Here is a 21,850-nt window from a genome sequence, read left to right on the forward strand (position 1 = left end):
ACAGGGAAAGAAGACTTTTTATTGTATACCCTTTCATACCTTTTGAATTTTGAACCAAGTATATAAATCATCTATTTAAACTGTTGAATTCTGGGGCGCCTGGGTAGCTCAGACAGTTAAGTGACTGCCTTCGGTTCACGTCATGATCCCAGGGGTCCTGGGATCGAGTCCCATTGGGCTCCCTGCCCAGCAGAGGGTCCTGCTTCTCCCTCTGCCCCTCAACCCTGCCTGTGTTCTCCTGCTCTCTGTCAATAAAATCTTAAAAAACAAAAAACAAAAAAACCCAAAAAACTTGTTAAATTTTAAACGGTGACAATTAACTATAAACTTAGAAAACACGAACTTTTCTAGTAACTATTCCAATAATTACTTGGGTAGTTAATAAAACTAGATTTGGAATCAGAACACTCTTAAATCTTTATCTGTAAAAAGCATGGCATGGTCAATAATCCATCTAGGTAACTGCAAGAGTAATTACTCCTTCTGAAGTTTTCATATAATCATAAAATGGAGATAACTGTGCTTTTATTAATCATCATCATTATTTCCAATTTTCCTCCTGTATACTAGAATGAATGCAGCTAAACTCACATGTGAGTTAAAAAAGAATAAACTTGTGCTGTCTAATCCCTTCTTACAGAATTTTTATGTCCTTTTTTGATATTAAAAAAAAAGGCAACATTGCCATGTTAAGTCATTTTCCTTGTTGGAACTGAAGAATTCATCTGAATTCAAGAAAATAGATTCATGAGGGGCACCTGGGTGGCTCAGTCACTAGGCATCTGCCTTCAGCTCAGGTCATGATCCCGGGGTCCTGAGATCAAGCCCCACATTGGGCTCTCTGCTCAGTGAAAAGCCTGCTTCTCCCTCTCCCACTCCCTCTGCTTGTGTTCCCTCTCTGTCTCTCTCTCTGTCAAATACACAAATGAAATCTTTAAAAGAAAGAAAAAAAAAGGATTCATGAGCCTTAAAAATGAGTGACAATCTGATTCCTAAAAACACAGGCAGTAAATTACGTCAAATCGTCAATACTAAAATGGTGTCAGCCAGGAAGACTTCACAAGAACTTTCCATGACAATGTCACTCCAGCTGAAAAAAATATTCATGGGGAAAAAAATATATTCATGGGGTCTTACTGGATTCCAGATAAAATCAATCAAGTTTCGGGGAGCGTGGGTGGCTCAGTGGGTTAAGCCTCTGCCTTCAGCTTGGGTTGTGATCTCAGGGTCCTGGGATTGAGCCCCGCGTTGGGCTCTCTAGTTGGCAGGGAGGCCTGCTTCCCCCTCTCTCTCTGCCTGCTTATAATCTGTTTCTGTCAAATAAATGAATAAAATCTAAAAAAAAAAAAAAAATTAATCAAGTCTCATGATTATTGTCCATACCTAACCCAGATTCTCTTTACACTATATTGCAGGAAAGGTTTCTATTAAAAAAAAAAAAATAAAAAGTCAAAACTGCACATGCTCTACTGAGAATATTTCCTTTGAAAAAGGAGTCCTATCACCTGAAGGTACTTTGCTGAGCCTGGACCTCGGTTTCCTTCCGCAGCTTTAAAGATATGGGGTGAAGGACACTCAGCCACACCTCGCCCCAAGCCAAACCTTGCTGTTTCTGGAAAGAGCTATGGATCCTCTCCTTAGAAACATATACATATATAAAAAAATTGAAAACAATCTCAGGGGATTCATGAAATCATGCGTCCAGAACCTTTTGTCCAAGTGATAAATGCTAGGAGACAAGTCTGTGAAAGACCTATACACACTGTAATATGTATACCTGACACTCATGTATTGTATTTAAGTTTTTACAATTCTTTTAAAAGGTATATGAAATAATTCCTTTATGAATACTCTAATGTGTTTTTAATAGTTATTCAAACAGTATTTTTTAATTTCTTTTCTTTTAAAGATTTAAAAATCTTTAAATTAATTAAATTAAATTAAAAAATCTCCCTCCTGAGCAGGGAGCCTGATGCAGGACTTGATCCCCATACCCTGGGATCATGACCTGAACCGAAGGCAGACATTAACTGACTGAGCCACCCAGGCATCCCCCAAATGGTAATTTTTAAGTAACAATTTTAGTTATTTTAGAGAGAGAGAGAGAAAGCAAGCGCATGCACGTGCTCAAGCAAGGGAAGGAGCAGAGGGAGAGGGAGAGAGAAACAGACTCCAGATCTCACAATCCTGAGACCATGACCTGGGCCAGAATCATGAGTTGTACGCTTAACCAACTGAGCCACCCAGGCACCCCTATTCATGTTTTTTTTTTAAGATTTATTTGAGACAGAGAGAGAGAGCACACAAGAGAAAGAACACAAGCAGGGGGGAGGGGCAGAGGGAGAGGGAGAAGCAGATTCCCAGCTGAGCAGGGAGCCCATTGTGGGATTCAATCCCAGAACCCTGGGATCATGACCTGAGTTGAAGGCAGACACTTAACCAACCCAGCCACTCAGATGCCTCATTCATATTTGTTTGTTTGTCTGTTTTAAAGATTTTATTTATTTATTTGACACAGAGAGAGAGAGAGTGATCACATGTAGGCAGTGAGGTGGGCGGGGGTTGAGGAAAAGGAAGCAGGCTCCCTGCTGAGCAGAGAGCCCAATGTAGGGCTCAATCCCAGGACGGAGATCAAGACCTGAGCCGAAGGCAGTCACTTAACTGTCTGAGCTACCCAGGCACATATGCAGTTCACTTTTCCACTTTTTTCTTAAAAGACAAAGAGCTTAGAAGATAAATTCTACAGCCAAGAGAAGATACATCATTAATACTGCAGTGAGCAGGGATGCCTAGGCGGCTCAGTTGGCTGAGCATCTGCCTTTAGCTGAGGCCATGGTCCTGCGGTCCTGGGGTTGAGTCCTGTGTCTGGCTCCCAGCTCGGTGGGGAGTCCGTTGTCTCTCTCCCTTTGCCCCTCCCCGCCACTCATGCTCCCTCTCTCTCTCTGTGAAATCAATAAATAAAATCCTAAAAAAAAAAAAAAAAATACTGCAGTGAGCAGAGTCAAATGCAAGAAAATTGCCCGCACTTACACTAGTTAGAGTGTAACTCTAACTAGTTAGAGTTAAGCTGGAGTATCATCTGGGAGGGGCATACAACAGAGCCTGCTAAGGTGCTAAAATACTGGACAGAGACAGTAGCTTCAAGGGAATAATACATGTAAAAATTCACTGATTTATACACTGAAGAGTTATTTTTCAAATCTAAGCTTGATCAAATTCACACTGAGCAAGTTAATCAACTGCTTTCAGCTTGGTTTTTAAATCTGAAAGTGGATCTTTTTTAAGCTTGAACTCATGACCCTAAGATCAAGAGTCACATACTGGACCTCAGGGTTGCCTGGGTGGCTCTGTTGTTAAGCATCCAACTCTCGATTTTGGCTCAGGTCGTGATCTCAGGGAGGTGAGATCAAGCCCAACAGAGCTGCTTAGGATTCTTTCTCTCCCTCTCCCCCCACCATGCACTCTCTCGCTCTGAAAAAGATTAAAAAAAAAAAAAAAAAAAGAGTCACATGTTCTAACAACTGAGCCAGCCAAGTACCCCTAAAATGGATTAATAAAACTTCTCCTACTAGAGTTACTATGGGAATTAAAATACACATATATAGTACTTAGTACAATGCTTCATACATAGCAAGCACTCAGAGAATGTCAATCTAATATATCATTACTACAGACGGGGAATTGCAATTTTTATCAACATGAGAGATCTTTTTCTAGTTTAGTAGTAACAGTGATAAATTATGGATACTTCCCCAGGCCAAAAGACACACCCAACACATTCCCTTAAACAAGGGTGTGTGTGTGTACATGCACATACACTCATTCATCCCATGGTATGCACGTAACAGTTCCTACTCAAATATTCTCCAAGAGAAATAAAGGTTATTTCCTAGTCACAGGAATAAAGGTACAGTGAATAACTGTGCCCCCACATGGTTTCTTCTGACTATTTTTACACCTGAAATAAATCTTGCCATATAAACTTAAGGTAGTTTCTTTTTTTTGTTGTTTAAGATTTTCTTTATTTGAGAGAGAGCACAAGTGGGATAAAGAGCAGAGAGAGCAGACTTGAGCGGGGTGAGGGGCAGAAAGAGAGGGAAAAGTCCAATGAAAGGCCTTTCAAATAGGACACTTAAGGGATGCCTAGGTGGCTCAGTTGGTTAAGCCTCTGCCTTTAGCTCAGGTCATGATCCCAGGGTCCTGGGATTGAGTCCCACCCTGGGCTTCCTCCTCAGAGGGAAGTCCACTTCTCCCCCTCCTCTCATGCTCTTTAAAAAAAAAAAAAAAAAAAGACACTTAAGTCTCAAACCACAGAATGACTACCCTAACAATGTTAACAACAGAGATAGGGTACTGAAGAAGTGCTATGGTAGAATAACCTGGGGTAAAACTTCATAGATCCTGCATTTATATATCGAATGAAAAGCTAAAGTTATTCTTCCACATTTCAGAATGCTAATCATAACAGTCTAAAACCCAGAGCTCTGTCCAAACATTCAAGGAATTAAAGATTCTATTTAATGACAGAAAAATAATTACAATATGTTCTTAAGTGAACAGATATTAACTCCAATTTTGCTGAAATAAAGTAGATGTACACATAAAAAAATATACCTAAAAGGTAAACCACTTTATCTTGGTGAGAGCAGTTAATTTCCAGCTTTATGTCTTGACATATTTCCTAATCTTTCTACAGGGAGAGGATGTACTATTTTTATAAGAATAAAAGTTCTGATTTTGTTTAAAAATAAGGGTGCAACATGCTTTCAGTGTATCCAACAAATTCATAGCTATGTAACAAAGTACTTTGGTTTAATTTGGTTAGTCACCCTGGCCTATGCCCAAACTGCTAAGAGAACCTCAAAAAAATACCTTATAATTTCCAAGAGTAAATTCTACCCCCACATCTCTATTTTCCACTCTGCCAGCTCTCACTTTCCTATCAGCAAAACTTCATATTCTCAAAAAGTGCGGACAAGATATGAGTAGACAAAATCGGACATGGCTTATTTTAGCCACAGACTCCATCTTGGTGCAGCTTGTCTATTTTCAGCACAAACCTGCTTCAGGCCTGAGACCCAGGTTCCCTGATTCATTCTCAAGCTCCATATTGAAACCAGCATTCCTAAAAATAACTGACATCCTTTCCTACTCGCTTCTCCTTTGGATTTCACCTGAAAAACCCTGTAAAAAATCTTATTGCCCGGGCCCTCTTTGTGCATATCAGGTTCCATGAACTACGACTCTGCTGGCTAATAGTAAATGCCTATGGTTTTTGTTAACTAAAGTTGTCAAATTTAAGAAAAATCATCCAATTTTAAATTACTACTCGTCAATTCGGCTGTAAAGGCAAAATGCTTGAGCTGTGTGTCCGTCCTTCATTCAGAGCACGACGCAGCCATACTCACCTTGGTTCAAGTACGTGAGAGTCTCGTCGTGCAGTTTTACCGCGGGCGAGGTGGCAGCGCACATCACATACTGAAAGGGTGGGTGTTTAGTCTCACCGTCCAGTGGAAGGCTGGAATCTTCTTGCTTAAAAATGGGCAACGCCAAGACATCGCTAAAAGGCAAAAGAACCAACATGGTCTTGAGTTTAAAATATTTAAAAGCATATAAAAACATGGAAGGGCAGTTTCTTTTAAAATTTAAGCTCAGGAGTGCCTGCTCAGTCAGTGGAGTGTGCAACTCTTGATCTCAGGGTTGTGACTTTGAGCTCCATGGTGGGTGTAGCAATTACTTAAAAAATATATAAAACCTTTATTAAAAAAAAATAAAAATAACATTTAAGGGGTGCCTGGCTGGCTCAGTGGGTTAAGCCTCTGCCTTCAGCTCAGGTCATGATCTCAGGGTCCTGGGATCAAGCTGTGCATCAGGCTCTCTTGATCGGCAGGGATCCTGCTTCCCGCTCTCTCTCTTGCCTACTTGTGATCTCTCTCTGTCAAATAAATAAATAAAGCTTAAAAAAAAAAATTTAAACTCCAAAATGTCACACAATGTTAATCTGGATCCCCAAAAGACAGTATTAATAACCTATATCTCTAGTGTGGGTGTGGGGAGAAGGAGGGAGCAGCTATGATAAGGCAGATAAAATAAAAAAGTATTTAATAGTTAATAAAGTCCATGCTACTGATCAAGAGATCTAATAATATACATGCTACTTCAAAAAATTCTTCAAAAACTTTAAACTCCATATTATTTCTATTAAAACAAGAGCAAGTAGGGCCCCTGGGTGGCTCAGTTGGTTAGGCGTCTGCCTTTGGCTCAGGTCATGATGCCAGGGTCCTGGGATTGAGCCCCTACTGGACAGGGAGTCTGCTTCTTCCTCTGACCTTCCCCCCCCTCCTGCTTGCTCTCTCTGTCTCTGAAATAAATAAATCTAAAAAAAGAGTCTTAAAAAGGCAGCAAGTCAAGAGTGCATGGCTACCTGTTTTGCAAGGTAGGTCACACTGGTGCTATAAAACCACAAAGAAGCATTTGATTAAAATGGTACTTTACAAAAAGTACCCTGCAAGGCCTGGCAAACACTGAGAACATAAAGCTTCATGCTTAGTCTAAAACAATGGCTTCTTCTGCGAGGGAACAGCAGCAGTAGAAACAGCTGCTATTTTTCCCCCCAAGAATAATTTGTGGCATTGATTGGAAGGGAGGAGGGTGGGGGGGAGCTTCTGGGACACTGTCTATATTCTGTTAACCCAAACACACATGGATGTGTTTATTTTGTTTTGCTGTAAAAACAGCTGCGAATATAACTTACATTCCATAAAAATTCACCCTTTTAAAAGTGTGTAATTTGATGGGTTCTGGTAAATTAATAGAGTTGTGCAGTTACCACAGCTATCTAATTCCAGAACATTTTCATCACCTCAAAATAATATCTCACACCCATTAGCAGTCATTCCCCAACCCTATCCCCCTATCCTACCCCTGGTCTTGGCAGTGATCTATTTTGTCTCTATGCATGTGCCTATTCTAAATATTTAATACAAATAGAATCATATGATGTTCTTTTACTTAATATGTTTTCAAGGTCCACCCCTGTCGTAGCATATATCAGTACTTCATCATTCCTTTTTGGGGGGCGAATGATATTCCCTTATGTATGGACAGACCACACTGTGTTTATCCGTTCTGGGACATCTGGGTTGTTTCCATTTTTTAGCTATTATGAATAATGCTGCTATGAACAGCTGCTTGTTTTTCATGTAGACATATGTTTAATTCCCCTGGATATAAACCCAGGAGTAGAACTGCTAGATTATATGACTACTCTGCCAAACGGCTTTCCAAAGCAGCTGCACCATTTTTACATTCCCATCATTAATGTGTGAATTACAGGTATTTGTTTTTGAGATAAATCACTGACTTGTATCTCTGTATCTTGAAAATGTTTCCATGTTCATTCCTCAACAAAAAGTAAAATAAAATATCCAAATGAGGGGTGCTTGGATGGCTCAGTTGGTTAACGTATGGACTCTTGATTTCGGCTCAGATCATGATCTCAGGGTTGTGAGATTGAGCCCTACTGAGCAAGGAGTCTGCTCCAGATTCTCTTTCTCTCTGCCCCTCCCCCTGCCCTATGCTTTCCCACTTGCTTTAAAATAAATAAATATTTTAAAAAATATAACCAAATGAATAACTACTACATCAACACCAATAGCAAGGGTTTGTCTGAATTGCTTACTTTCCTTTTTTATCTCTACAGGCCATTAACTAAGATATTTGGATAGTGCATTTTAATTAAATTCAATTTAAAACAAAACGTTGAAATAAATGAGATGGGAGAAAAAACCTGCATTGCATTCCCTCCTCCCTGCATATACTCTATTAAAGCACCAGACTGATTATTCAGAGACTTATTATCCACCAGTCCTTCTCTTTATCCCCAGGAAACTGTCAAAATGCTTCTAAGCATACAAGTATAACTAAGAAACACACAGTCAGCGATGGTCGCCAATCCCCCTCTATGGCTCTTCTCAGCACAACCTAGGGGTCATATAAGTGGCACAGATATAAAACCTTGTGGCAGATATAGAAACTTTTCAGGTGACTTAAAAGTGGTACTTTAAGACTTGAGAACAACTCTCTCCATGAAAAACAACTATAACAGTCAAAATGGTTCTACCGTAGATGAAAAAATATATACATTATGTCCTACATATGTAAGTATTGAAAGGACAAGAAAAAGAGGGGCCTGGATGGCTCAGTCAGTAGGGCATGCAACTCTTGATCTCTAGTTTGTAAGTTTGAGCCCCAAGTTGGGTGGGGTGTAGAGATTACTTGAAAATAAAATCTTAAAAAAAAAAAAAGAGAGATCATTTTCTTTTGAAATTCCAATTAATTTTTAACTTCATTAGAAAATGCATTCCTGTCAACACAGCGGTCAGTGGTCCTCATCAAACATAAGCCAGATCATTTCATTCCTTTGAACTCTCTCCCTCAGCTACAGTCTTTCAACTAGGGGTCCCTTCAAGGCCCCACTCACTTTGTTCTTCCCTCCTTTACTTGCCCTCACTTCCCCTGCCCCCCACACCAGCCTTCTACCCTGCCTTTTTCCCACCCTGTCACTGGCTTTGGGTTTGGCTCTACTCTTCTACTAATGTCCCTCTAGTGCACTCCCTTTAAATGTCACCTTCAGAGTGACAGCCAGACAGCTGCAGTCCTCGAATCCATGTTCCCAACTTTCCCTGTCCTGCTCCATCTACCCACAAAAAGCTCATCACCTTCCCACAGTACAAAGGACTTAAGTCTGTATCACCCATAAATACATAACCATCTCCCCCAAATTTGTTTCACTGCACTGACTCACCCCAGCATTTAGCACAAAGAAGGGTCTCCAATACCTCCTGAACCAATGAACCAACTGCAACACTAATAATTATTACTATTAATAAAAGGAATTATTAATAAAAAGGAAAAAACCAAGTGCCTAGGTAATTTAAGATCATCATTTCTACTAGGGTGAACCTGAAGAAAGTTCTAGTATTCAGTTGTTTTTATAATCCCATATCCCCAACAGGTAGAGCTCCCAGGGATCTGACAACCAAATGAAAAGCTTCTCAAGGCTTCAAATTATTACAAGTAATTCTGAAATGCCAGTACCCAAAAATAACCAGGCACACAAAGACAAACAAGACTCTGGGAGCAAGAACCAATAGCAAAAACAACAGATGGCCTACACCCAGTTCCAGATCTGTCTGTTGGTATTTAGCTCTCTTCCGCCTCTGTTGCAGAGGGTTCGAGGTCTGAAACTACATATACAAGACTTCTTGCCAACTGGAGTCTTGCTAAGTTGTACAAGGGAGGCACTGGTGGGAAATTAAAAGGTAGTGGGAAAAGACAGAGAGGCAGGAAACCGCACAGACTATGCTACAGGAAGTTTCCGGGCAGTCATGCCTTCAGCAGCTAGCCCAGGAGCAACCAGGTAACAAGTCCTCCCCCAACGTGCCCAACCCTTCTAGCACCTTTGCAAACTAATACTTCACTACATCTTTCTCTGCTTTAAACATCTAAATGGTTTCTATTTTCCTAACTGGACACAGACTGATACCCCTAAAGAATTCAGATGCTAGAATTAATGGACTCATACTATAAAATTATGTTTATTCTGTTTAAAGAAATAAAAGACAAGCCCAAAAAGATTGCAAGGAAGAGGAAATTTTAAGGGAAGGCAAAACTGAAAAGGAACAAATAACTTTTAATTTTTTTTCCATTTTATTTATTTTTTCAGCGTAACAGTATTCATTCTTTTTGCACAACACCCAGTGCTCCATGCAAAATGTGCCCTCCCCATTACCCACCATCTGTTCCCCCAACCTCCCACCCCTGACCCTTCAAAACCCTCAGGTTGTTTTTCAGAGTCCATAGTCTCTTATGGTTCGCCTCCCCTTCCAAATTTTTTTTTTTTTATAAACATATAATGTATTTTTATCCCCAGGGGTATAGGTCTGTGAATCGCCAGGTTTACACACTTCACAGCACTCACGATAGCACTTAACCCTCCCCAATGTCCATAGCCCCCTCCCCCTCTCCCAATCCCACCTCCCCCCAGCAACCCCCAGTTTGTTTTGTGAGATTAAGAGTCATTTATGGTTTGTCTCCCTCCCAATCCCATCTTGTTTCATTTATTCTTCTCCTATCCCCCTATCCCCCCATGTTGCTTCTCCATGTCCTCATATCAGGGAGATCATATGATAGCTGTCTTTCTCCGATTGACTTATTTCACTAAGCATGATACGCTCTAGTTCCACTTTTAATTTTTTTCTTTTAAAGATTCCATTTATTTATTTGACAGAGAGACAGAGAATGAGCACAAGCAAGGGGAACAGCAGGAGGAGGAGAAGCAGGCTCTCTGCTGCGCAGGGAGCCGGATACGGGGCTCAATCCCAGGACCCCAGGATCATGACCTGAGCCAAAGGCAGATGCTTAATTGATAGAGCCACCAAGGCATTCCCCAAATAGAACTTCTAGAACTCGAAAACAAAATTGCTAAAATTAAGAACTTAGCTTTAGAAGTAGTTCAGACAGAAAAGTAGAGTAGAGTAAATAAGTAAACTGGAATATAGGCAAAAATAAGTTATTCAGAAGACAGCAAAGATGAAATGAGGGAAAATGCAAAAGAGAAAGAAAGGACATAGTGAGATTTTACATTGAACTGAAGTTCCAGAAGAGGGAAAAATATTGTGGAGGAAGTATTTGAGATAAAGGCTGAGCAAGTTCCAGAACTAATGAAATATACCAATTCACAGATTTGAGAAGCCCAAATAACCAAAGCAGGACGAATAAAAGAAAACCACACCTAAGTACATCAAGAAAAACATCTAAGATTAGAAGGAAGTACCAAGTAAAGGATTCAATCAGTGGAAAGCGGGAATGGGAAGGATGCAGTTGGAGGGTCCAAGGAGTCCTGGAGCCGAGTGCTGGGATGGGGAGCAGTGGACAAGGCCACTATGGGAAAAACACAGTGGCAAAAGGATGCACTGGAACACTAAGGCTGTGAACTTCAAGCGAGACCACTCAGTACTTTTTGACCACATTCAACTGCTTAGGTGACTTAAAGGAAGTGAAAAATCACATTTAATCAGGTTTACAGTTCTGCTAAAATAAAGATGGGAAGGAAATAAAGCAAGAGAGGGCAAGAGAAACAAAAGTATATGCAACGAAATACAATGACTGTCTATGAAAATTAAGACTGGCTGAAGGAAAAAAAAAGGTGTTCAAGAGGATGTCAAGCACCTGGGGTGGCTCAGTCAGTTCAGCTTTTGACTCAGGTCATGATCTCAGGATTGTGAGTTGGAGCCCCACTCAGTGGGGAGTCTGCTTCTCTTCCTCTCCCTCTGCCCGTCCCTGGCTCATGAGCTCTCTCTAAAGTAAACATATCTTTTTTTTTTCCTAAGATTTTATTTATTTATTTGACAGAGAGAAACAGCAAGAGAGGAATACAAGCAAAGGGAGTGGGAGAGGGAGAAGCAGGTTTCCCACCAGAGGGAGCCCAATGTGGGGCTCAATCTCAGGACCCTGGTATCGTGAACTGAGCAGAAGGCAGATGTTTAATGGCTAAGCCACCCAGGCGCTCTTAAAATAAATAAATCACAAAAAAAAAAAAAGAAAAGAAAAGAAAAAGGGTGAATAGAGTCGAATCAAGGTCGCAGGTGGGCCAAATGACAGCAAGAGGAAGGTACTGAGGGAGTGAGCTGAAAGGGTAGAAAGGTAGTAGTTAACACTGAACTCTGAATTTGATATTATACATGGGTTACATGATTGGAAATATCAATGTCTAACATATGATCATAGGACTGAGAAGCTGAAGATATATCACTGTAAAAGAGATACAGGGAACAGAAATGTTAGGCTACTGGAAGGTCCATTTGGCTATCTTCTGAAATCACCAAGAATTTAGTAGAGTCAGATAATGACAGTGAACCAGGACCTAAAATTTTAAAAATGAGGACTGACCCAGAAATCACTAAGATAACTGCAATATGGACTCTGAGAAACAAACTGAGGATTTTGGAGGGGAGGGGGGCTCGGGGGTTGGGTGAGCCTGGTAGTAGGTATCAAGGAGGGCACTCTGTATTGCATGGAGCACTGAGTGTGGTGCATAAACAATGAATTTTGGAACACTGAAAAAAAAAAAAAAAAAAGATGACTGCAATAACTGAGTGACTGGTTGAAATTTGGTAACATGAAATTCAAAGCCGGGGGTCTTACAAGGAAGGAGAAAGGGAGCACAGCTTAAAAGTAACAGTGAGAAGTACTTCCTTCATGTTCTGGGGCAGCAGGAGGTCTATGGAAATAAAGCACCACCACTTCCTAGGGCTTCAGAGGAAAAATATAGACTGGGAGGACAGCCAGCTTTCCAAAGGAACAGGAAGATGAAGATACCATTATGAGACAAAATTGCCTGTGTCAGTCTCCTCAGGCTACCATAACAATGTACCCAAAACTGGGTGGCTCAAACCAACAGAAATGTACGTCTCTCTTGGGGGGACACAATTCAATCCATGTGATGGCAGATTGAGGGTTCCAGAAGGCAAGGTGGAAGGATGTTAGGAACCGGCAAGAAAGGGGAGATGGCTAAGAACTAAGGAGGTGCGGGGCGGCTGGGTGGCTCAGTCAGTAGAGTGTCTGCCTTTGGCTCAAGTCATGATCCCAGAAGCGTGGGTATGAGCCCTGTATCCGGCTCCCTCCTCTGAGGGTAGTCTGCTTCTCCCTCTTGTGCTCGCAGATCCATGCACATGTGCACTCACTCTCTCAAATAAATAAAATCCAAAAAAAAAAGAAGAACTGAGGGGGGTGCAGCGCCACAGTGTTGACCAAAATGCAGGAGAAAAGCAGTGTCCTGAAACTCTGGAGTTTCTTGTAGTCTTAATAAACAAATATGAAGGGCACAAAAGGTCTGGGGTCTGGTCCAATATGCCCTAAAAAATTTAAATTTATATGTATCTGTCTAGGAGAGACAACTCAAAGAGAAAGCACAAATAAGTATGAATTAAAAAGGAGCTATCACTAATAAGAACTAAAAATGAGGGGTGTGTGGGTGGTTCAGTTGGTTAAGCATCTACTTTCAGCTCAGGTCATGATCTCAGAGTCCTAAGATCAAACCCCACATGGGGCTCTCTTGCTCAGCAATGAGTCTACTTCTCCCTCTCCCTCCACCCCCTACTCATGTTCCTCTCTCTCAAATAAATATAATCTTAAAGTAAAAAAAAACAACCCTGAAAAGATGAGAATATCACTACCAACTTTATGCCAATACATTTGAAACTATGGATAAGATGAACAATTTCCTAGAAAGATAATTTATCAAAACTTTAAGACACAGGGGCACCATGGCTGGCTCAGTCAATGGAAGATGTGACTTTTTTTTTTTTTAAGATTTTTATTTATTTATTTGACAGATCACAAGTTGGCAGAGAGGCAGGCAGAGAGAGAGGGGGAAGGAGGCTCTCTGTTGAGCAGAGCGCCCGATGCGGGGCTTGATCCCAGGACCCTGAGATCATGACCTGAGCTGAAGGCATAGGCTTAATCCACTGAGCCACCCAGGTGCCCAAGAATGTGACTCTTGATCTTGGGGTTGTATATTCAAGCCCTGTGTTGGGTGTAGAGATTACTTACAAAAATAAAAGCTTACAAAAACTTTCAAGACACAAAAATCTTTTTAAAATAATCCTACAGAGATTGATATTGTGGCTAAAAATTTTCCCCCAAAGAAAATTCCTGCCCTAGAATGATTTTATAGGCAAGTTCTGTCAAACTTTCAAAGACAGTTCTTGCAGAGAGTCTTCAAACAGAGCAGAAAGAGAATACACTCTAACTCATTTTATGAGTCTAATGTAACTTTGAAGTCAAAACTAGCTACAAACAGAACTAAAAATGAAAATGAAAAGCTCATTTCAGCCATAAATACAGAGGCCAAAGACCCAAATTAAGAATTAACAAATCAAATCCAAGAGTATAATGACAATGCATGATGTAGTTGAGTATTCCCCAGGAACACAAGGACAGAATACAGAACCTGGAAACAGAACTCCACACTTCTGGACAGATGATTTAGAATAGAATGTCATTGTGAAGAGGTGCAAGTAAAAAGTCTTTTCAAACAGGGAAAAATGCAATTGGTCTCCTACTTCATACCTTACCAAAAACAAAAGAAAAAAAAATTACTCCAGACAGACTGTAAACTTAGGTATGATATATAAAGTAATAAATCGGGGCGCCTGGGAGGCTCAGTGGGTTAAAGCCTCTACCTTCAGCTCAGGTCACGATCCCAGGTTCCTGGGATCAAGCCCCACATTGGGCTCTCTGCTCAGCGGGGAGCCTGCTTCCCTTCCTCTCTCTGCCTGCCTCTCTGCCTACTTATGATCTCTGTCAAATAAATAAAAAATAAAAGCTTAAAAAATTAAAAAATAAAGTAATAAATCTTTAGAAAGGACTGTAAGAATATCTTACACCCTCACAGTAAGGAAAGACTATAAGTGAAGAGATTAGTCAATTGACCATATCAAAATCAAGAACGTTCAAAAGCCACCAAAAAGAGAACAGAAAGGCAAGTCACAGAGGTGAGGTATTCATGACATATATGCATGATCAATGGCTAGGGTCCAGGATATATGAAGAACTACAAGAAAGAAAATAAAAAAGAAAACAATAGAACTGAATGAAAAAAGGACATTGCCTTCGAATCCTGTGAGATACTTACTTGAATATATAGCCTTAAATGCATCTATTAGAAACAACCACCAAAACCAAAGAATAAAAAAGCATCCAACCAACAAAGTTGGAAAATAACAAGAGCAAGCAAAAAACAAGGAAGAAAACAACCACAAAAGTAAAATAGAAAATCCAACAGAAAAGAAAAGTAAAGCCAAAATTTGGCTTTTTGAGAAGCACTGAAGATACAAACCTCTGAAATAGGTCACAAAAGAAGGAAAAGACACAAGTAGTACATGAAGTAAAAGAAAAGGCATCATCACAAATACTGTGGAGATCTTTTAAAGAAAATCTGAAAATTCAGCAGACAATTTTTGATGAAATTTAAAATTACCACAACTGGCCAAGATACACAAATTCTGAGTATTCCTATGTCAAATAAATTACAGGTACTGTCAAATATCTACTTGTGCAAGAAAGTTAAAATCACCAAATCCAGGCTGTATTCCAGGTGAACTTCACAAAATCTTAAATAGTTAAGTCTCAGCTCACAAAAAACTGTTTAGGGACACCTGGCTGCTTCAGTCCACAGAACACAAAACTCTTGATTGCAGGGTTGTGACTTCAAGCCCCATGTTAGGTATAGACCCTGCCTACATACATACATACATACATATATAAATACATAAATAAAACTTCTAGCACATAAAAAGAGCAAGCTATCCAACTCACATGAAACTGATACAGCCTTGATGTTTAAAAAAAAAAAAAATACCAGGAGTGCAAGAAAACTGAGGACCAATCTCATTTAGGAACAAAGATAACCTGTTTATGAAACTTTGGGAACATTCCCTAAAATCAGTAAGACTAAAAACTCAAGTTTTAGTGGTTCTAAATAACACTACAGTGAAGCCCTAACCAATACACCAAGGCAAGAAAATGGAATGTAAAGATCATATAGGAGGAAACAAATCTACCATTATTTAAAGATACTAACTAGAAAGTCTGAGATCCTACAAATTATTACAACTATTAAGTCCATGGGAGCCTGGGTGGCTCAGTCAGTTAAAATGCCTGCCTTCAGCTTGGGTCATGATCTCAGGGTCCTGGGATCAAGCCCTGCATCTGGCTCCCTGCTGAGCCCTTCTCCCTCTCCCACTTGCCCTGCTTGTGCTCTCTGCCAAATAAATAAATAAAATCTTTAAAAAGGTGGGGGGAGAACTATTAAGTTTGGCAAGGTCCTGAAGGGGGAAAAAAAAGGCAAGCTACAACAAGACAAAAATTATATATATATAGTCTTCTTGGCTGATTTTTCTCCTATCTAGAAAGATCATGTTCTATGAAGGACCTCTCTATTAATTGGGAGGCAGGCAAACGGTGCAATGGAAAGAAGCCATACCCCAGCTCTGGAGCTTCAAATCCTAGCTCCACCATTTGTGGAGTGACACCGTGGCAGGCTACTTAACTTCTCTGAGTTTTAATAATGGGTTTACCTTACTTTAGAAGAAACATTTTAAGTATCTAAACGATATGAAGACATTAAACCAGAGATTCTCAAAAGTGTGATTTGTGGTATCCTAAGGAAACAGACTCCTTCAGGGGACTCGGGAGGTCAAACCTATTTTCAGAACAATACTAAAACAATATTTGCCCTTTTCACGTTGATGACATTTGCACTCAACCAATGGTGATTAAACCTGCTGGGGCCTTAACATCAATTGAGGCAGTGGCACAAAACGACCCAAACCAAGGCAGTGGTAGTCACTGCATAAAAATGATTAATTTTAGTATATATTGGTTCTTGGGTAGGTATAATATATTTCTGCTGCACACCGAAGTGCAATGGTTATCTCAAGGAAAGCTTTTATGCCACCTCAATAATCTTTGATCTGGAGGCTGAGCAGTTTCTCTCACAGAATATCACTTTAACTTGAGAGAAAAACTAACAAACTGGGCGCCTGGGTGGCTCAGTGGGTTAAAACCTCTGCTTTTGGCTCGGATCGTGATCCCAGGGTCCTGGGATTGAGCCCCACATCGCATCGGGCTCTCTGCTCAGCAGGGAGCCTGCTTCTCCCTCTCTCTCTGCTGCCTCTCTGCCTACTTGTGATCTCTGTCAAATAAATTTAAAACAACAACAACAACAACCTTCAAAAAAAAAAAAAAAACAACAACTAACAAACTGTGATTATTCAGACCTGGTTATGTGACAGAAATTTCCTCAAAAATGAAAAAGTGAACCTATCATTTCCCAGGAAACAACTATAATGGTTTTAGAGTAGGCAGTTAGTTAGGTTCTAATAGGATGTCTGCAAGCCAGCATACAGGAAGTCATTGCCAACTATGAGGAAGTCAGAGGCCTGTCCTGGCAGTATTCCAAAACAAAACCACAAGAAACTGGATCAAACCAGACAGGTCCAAGATGGCTGACAAAGTAGGCCAAGGTTCACATTATTCCTTTATTATTACACTACATTACCATACCTAAAATCTCCCCAACACAGGTATCATGACAGGAAACCCCTGACTAAATAAGGAAGAAAAGGCTATGCTTCCAAGAAATTCCTTCCTCAAGTGATGAATATTCCACCCTCTTGTTAGCAACTGTTAAGTTAGAAACCCAGGCGCACCTGGGTGGCTCAGTTGGTTCACTGTCCAACTCTTGATCTCAGCTCAGGTCTTGATCTTAGGGTTGTGAGTGCAAGTCCTGTGTTGGGCTCCACGCTGGGCGTGGATAGAAATACAAACCCTAACGGATGCCACACTCCCTGGAGCCCACCAGCATTCACATTTTGAGAGCATACTTTTGCTTTAATAAACTTTCCTGCTTGTACTGCTGTGTTGTGTCTGTCCTTCAAGTCTTTCTCCTGATGAGATCAAGAACCTCCAGTGACATCTTTTAGACAAGCGGGGTCAGGAGCCTCACACGACCTGAGGTCTCCCCAGTCTACATGGCCAATGTCTTCTGTAAGGTAATAATTTAATATTTTATGTGTAATCTAAAGAGATCACAGTACTTCCAAACTCCTAAATATTAAGTTGTTACAGATTTTAAATTTCATGTAAACAGGAAGATGGGAAGAAAATTACCAGGTGGCCCAAAAGACCCTCCTAAGAAAGTCTTAATGAACTACTTCCTAAAGGTCATTTAGTTATCTGTCCCTTACTTCAGAAAACATGAATGACCCAGATTTCAAGGTTCAGCCTTCCTTCGGCGAGGGGAAGCTTAGCCTTCATTTGGAATGGTAGTACCACAAGCAGGTCACCTGGATCCCAACACTGTAAGATCACTGGGCTTCAAATTACTCACTTAAAATAAAAGGATTGGTTTAGAAGTTTCTAAGGTTCTTCATCCATCTCTAGAATCTTGATATTATAACTAAGATTCTAAAAAACATTTCTGACCTGCCTCATTCCAAATAGAATCTTCAGTAGCTCATACTTCACATATAAATGTGGTACACCAGTACACACAAAAGGGAGGGAGAAGGGTGGTGACAGAGAGAAAATGAAACAGAGCCAAGAAGAAAAAGAGGGGAAGAAGCAAAGACAGTATCAAAAATTTGTCACAGCATAGCCCAATACTATCAGCCTGCAGTTTAATGCAAATAGTTTTGTTTTGTTGTTGTTGTTGTTCTTTTTAAAGTAAGTCCCATCCCTAACCTGGGGCTTGAACTCACGACCCTGAGATCAAGAGCCAGTGTTCTAAGGAGACAGCCAGGTGCCCTAATGCAAACAGATTTTTAAGTTAAGTCAGACTACTGAGAGAAACCATCTTTCTTCCCCCAAATCAAGGAAACCATTTCTTAAAAAGTCTTTAGAGATGCGTGGTTTACAGGGCCCGAGAGGCTCAATCAGTTAAGTGTCTGCCTTTGGCTGAGATCATGATCTCCAGGTCCTAGGATCGAGCTCCATGCTCAGCGGAGAGCCTGCTTCTCCCCCTCCTTCTGCTGCTCCCCTGCTTGTGCTGCCAGACAGGTACATAAAATCTTTAAAAAATAAAAATAAAAACCATGGTTTAAACCACCCAAAGAGCAAATATAGTAAGCATACTTCACTTTGGAATTTTAAAAAATTTACTTTGTAGGCAGCCTTTCATTTCATTAAGAAGTCATTTTCCAATAATTTCAAATTCAGCACCTTGAGTTTAATTCTTGAACTTTAGAAAAAAGAAATCAAAGAGAAAGATAAGCATCAATAGCCTTACTTCCCATTTGATGCCATATGAAAAGAGACTGCCTGCCTATGCAGAAGAGAGATACCAGGCACTCCTAAGATCCACCCTTCTTAGGACTCCTGGTCCAAGCTGGGAAGTGCAATCAAAGAAGGCCTCCAACAGCGTAAAGCCTACTTCAGACTGAATCTGTATGAAGTCCATTTTGGAACTGCCCAAGTTTGAATTTCAAATAAAGGGCCTTGAATTTGCAAGAGGCAAGCAAGAACTCTCATCAGCTGCTCAGTTTTGAGGATCCAATTAAATACGAAAACAAACCAACCAACCTAAGTAGGCTCCTTAAAAACTGGTAATTGCCTTCAAAAATACCTGAAATTTTAGATTAAATGACACACCATGTAAGCAATAACTAAAAACATTTAATGGAAAGTTTCCCCATGGCAAGTGTTGTTTAAGACCCATAATCATAAAGATGTCAGACATTATTTTAAGAACAAGGTCAGGGAAAGGTTAAAATCATGATTTTCTTTCCTTTTCACAGAATAAAACATACACAAAAGTTCTTTAGCTGGCTGGGTCACTAAGACAAATAAAACTCTAGGAAAAAAGTAAAAGCTCAAGATAACCCTATCTATTATCCAAGCAAAATTCTTGGCCACAAACTTTCATTTAGCCATAACCGAGACCTGAGAAGCAACTTTTCAGCTGAAAACACTAAATTCTATTCATGTGCCTTAACTGGTCTCCAGGATGGCACCTGAGGTCCGTGTTTTAACTAGGAAATCACTGTCTTTAGTACTGTGTGGAATGACCCTATGACTTTCAATAGATCAATTTCTTCAACTGAGACAGCTGTTCTAGAAAATAAGCCACCTCATCCAGAGCCCTCAAGTTGCACAACTGCAGACAGCAAGTGCCAAGTTCAGGAAGAGGAGCACATACCCAATCAGGGTCAGAGTCTGGTGACCAAAGGCTTTCCTCCACACACTTCCACACTCTAAGAAACATTTCCTCCTTTCTGAGAGTTCTTTATTACCCAGAGTTTGCCCTTTAAGATATAAAAGCCGAGGTGCACCCCCCACCACCATTCCAGGCCTGCTCTGACCCCCAAGTCTCCTGGACATTTATGCTCTGTCCTCCCGGAGAGCTGCAGTGAGATGTACGAAAGCTACTAGAAGACTGGACAGCACTTCAAAGACATCAGGCATTACTTTAGTAAAAGAACACATTCAGAAAATCTCAATTCGCCTTAACAAAAAGCTGCCAAACCATAGAATTGTACACTTTAATCAGGTAAACTTATACTGCATAAACTGTATTTCAACATAGCTGCTAAAAATAAAAATAAAGAGCCAGCAAATGGACCTAAGTTAAAAACAAAACCAAAAAAACCCAACACAGCATTCTTCAGGATAAAGGCCAGAAACTAAGCTCTGATCTGTTTCAACCTTCAACATTAAACAAAATGAATGGCTGCTGGTACAGGCAGCACAGACTAAACAAACTATTGTTTGTTGTCCAATCACTGCATCTTAAAGCCTTCTTCCAAAAAAACCAAACACAAACAAAAACAAAAAACAAACCAGCCTGAGAGGGTGGTCACCAAAATGAAAAATTTCACTTTGAAACAATCAAAAACCATCATTAAGTTAAGGGTTTTTTTCCCCTCTGAGTCTCCTTTCACTTATGATATAATTACTATTGTAACAGCAAGTGATTAAAATTTGCAACCAGAAAAGACTACAATGTAGAATAGACTAGAAACTGATAACCAAAACCTTGGAGTATTTTCCCAATACAAGTTCTACCATTTCGTACACTACTCAAGCTCCAAGGGACTTGTAAATCACTTCCAAGGAAAAGGAAGCCCCTTCCCCCACCAACCCAAGCCATCCTAACAGCCGGCCACTTTTACAGCAAAAAAGCAGCTTCAGAAGCAGTTCCCGCGGCGTCTTGCAGGGCCGCCCTCCCACGCCCGCCACCCGGGTGGGCAGACGCCCGCGGGGCTCCCTGGACCCGACCGCCACGCGGCAGGGCCCGGACCCCGCGGCCGGAGTAGCGCCTGGCAGAGGCCCGGGGTCGTGCAGGCCTTCCCCAAGGAGACCCCAGCTTCCGCCCGCCAGGTCCGGGGCGCCCGGTACCTCATGCTGTAGGCGCCGGCGCCCAGCTCCTGCCCGATGCCCGAGAGGCTGGCGTCGAAGTCGTGCACCAGCCCGGACTCGATCACCTCGTCCATCTTGAGCACCCAGGCCATCTTCCGGCCTCGCCGCCGCCCGGCGCGGCCTCCGCGAGCAGGCGTTGGGGCCGGAGCTCCGCGGGCGCGCCCTGAGGGAGGGCGCGGGTGAAGCCTCGGGCGGCGCGGCGGATGGTCACCACAGGCGGCCCGGGCGGCGGCCGGGACGACAGCGTCCGGGGCCCCGCAAGCAGGGCACGGCGAGCCCGGCGAGCAGCTGCAGCGGGAGCGGCCGGGCCGCCGGCAGCGCCTCCCTCCCGCGGGCGCCGGCCCCGCGCCTCATGCCGCCGCCGCCGCCGCCCACCCCCTGCGCCGCTAGCGCTGCAGCCGCCGCCGCCCGCCCCGCCCCGGAGCCCCCGGCCGCATCCTCCCCGGCGCCGCGCGGGGGCGGGAGCTCAGCCCGCCCGTCACCCGATCCCCGGTCTCGACCCCGGCCCTCGGCCCACCCACCCAGGTACTAGCGTCCCGCCACCCCGGCCAACCCCGCCGCCGCCGCTCCGCCGGCCCGGACGCTGGCTCCTATGCGGCCTGAGCGCTCACGCCGCTTCCGCCTCCTCCCGGCCCCGCCCCGGCCCCGCCCCCACCCCCGCTTTCGATCCTTGCTCAGGCCCGCCCCGCACAGCCGGGCGCTTCGAGGAACTCCCGGCGCTTCGGGACCGAGAAACTGTTCAGGCGGAGCAGCGCAGCCCCGCCCATGCGGCCGATTCGCAGCCGCTGCGGCCCGTCGCCTCCCCGCACTCCAGCCCAGGAAGAGGTGGTGCCCGCAGGGCGGCCAGTTTCCGCCCATTCAGAAAGGC

At 42.2% G+C, this 21,850-nt stretch overlaps 1 protein-coding gene across 2 annotated transcripts in view; it reads right to left on the reverse strand.

Annotated features, from left to right (window-relative positions):
• Positions 1-21,525, reverse strand: part of UBP1 (upstream binding protein 1) — a 56,918-nt gene extending 35,393 nt beyond the window's left edge. Inside the window, exons 1-2 of one of the 2 annotated variants that reach the window (XM_046001456.1) lie at positions 20,962-21,525; positions 5,409-5,560 (exon numbers count right to left, since the gene is read on the reverse strand). In XM_046001456.1, the coding sequence (XP_045857412.1) occupies positions 5,409-5,560; positions 20,962-21,074 (265 nt within the window). In that variant the 5' untranslated portion in view covers positions 21,075-21,525. The remainder of the gene's footprint in view (positions 1-5,408; positions 5,561-20,961) is intronic. The other variant, XM_046001457.1, reaches the window with a different exon arrangement.
• Between the last annotated feature and the right edge of the window lie 325 nt (positions 21,526-21,850).

Source organism: Meles meles, chromosome 4 (assembly GCF_922984935.1).
Source record: "Meles meles chromosome 4, mMelMel3.1 paternal haplotype, whole genome shotgun sequence".
Classification (NCBI taxonomy): domain Eukaryota; kingdom Metazoa; phylum Chordata; class Mammalia; order Carnivora; family Mustelidae; genus Meles; species Meles meles.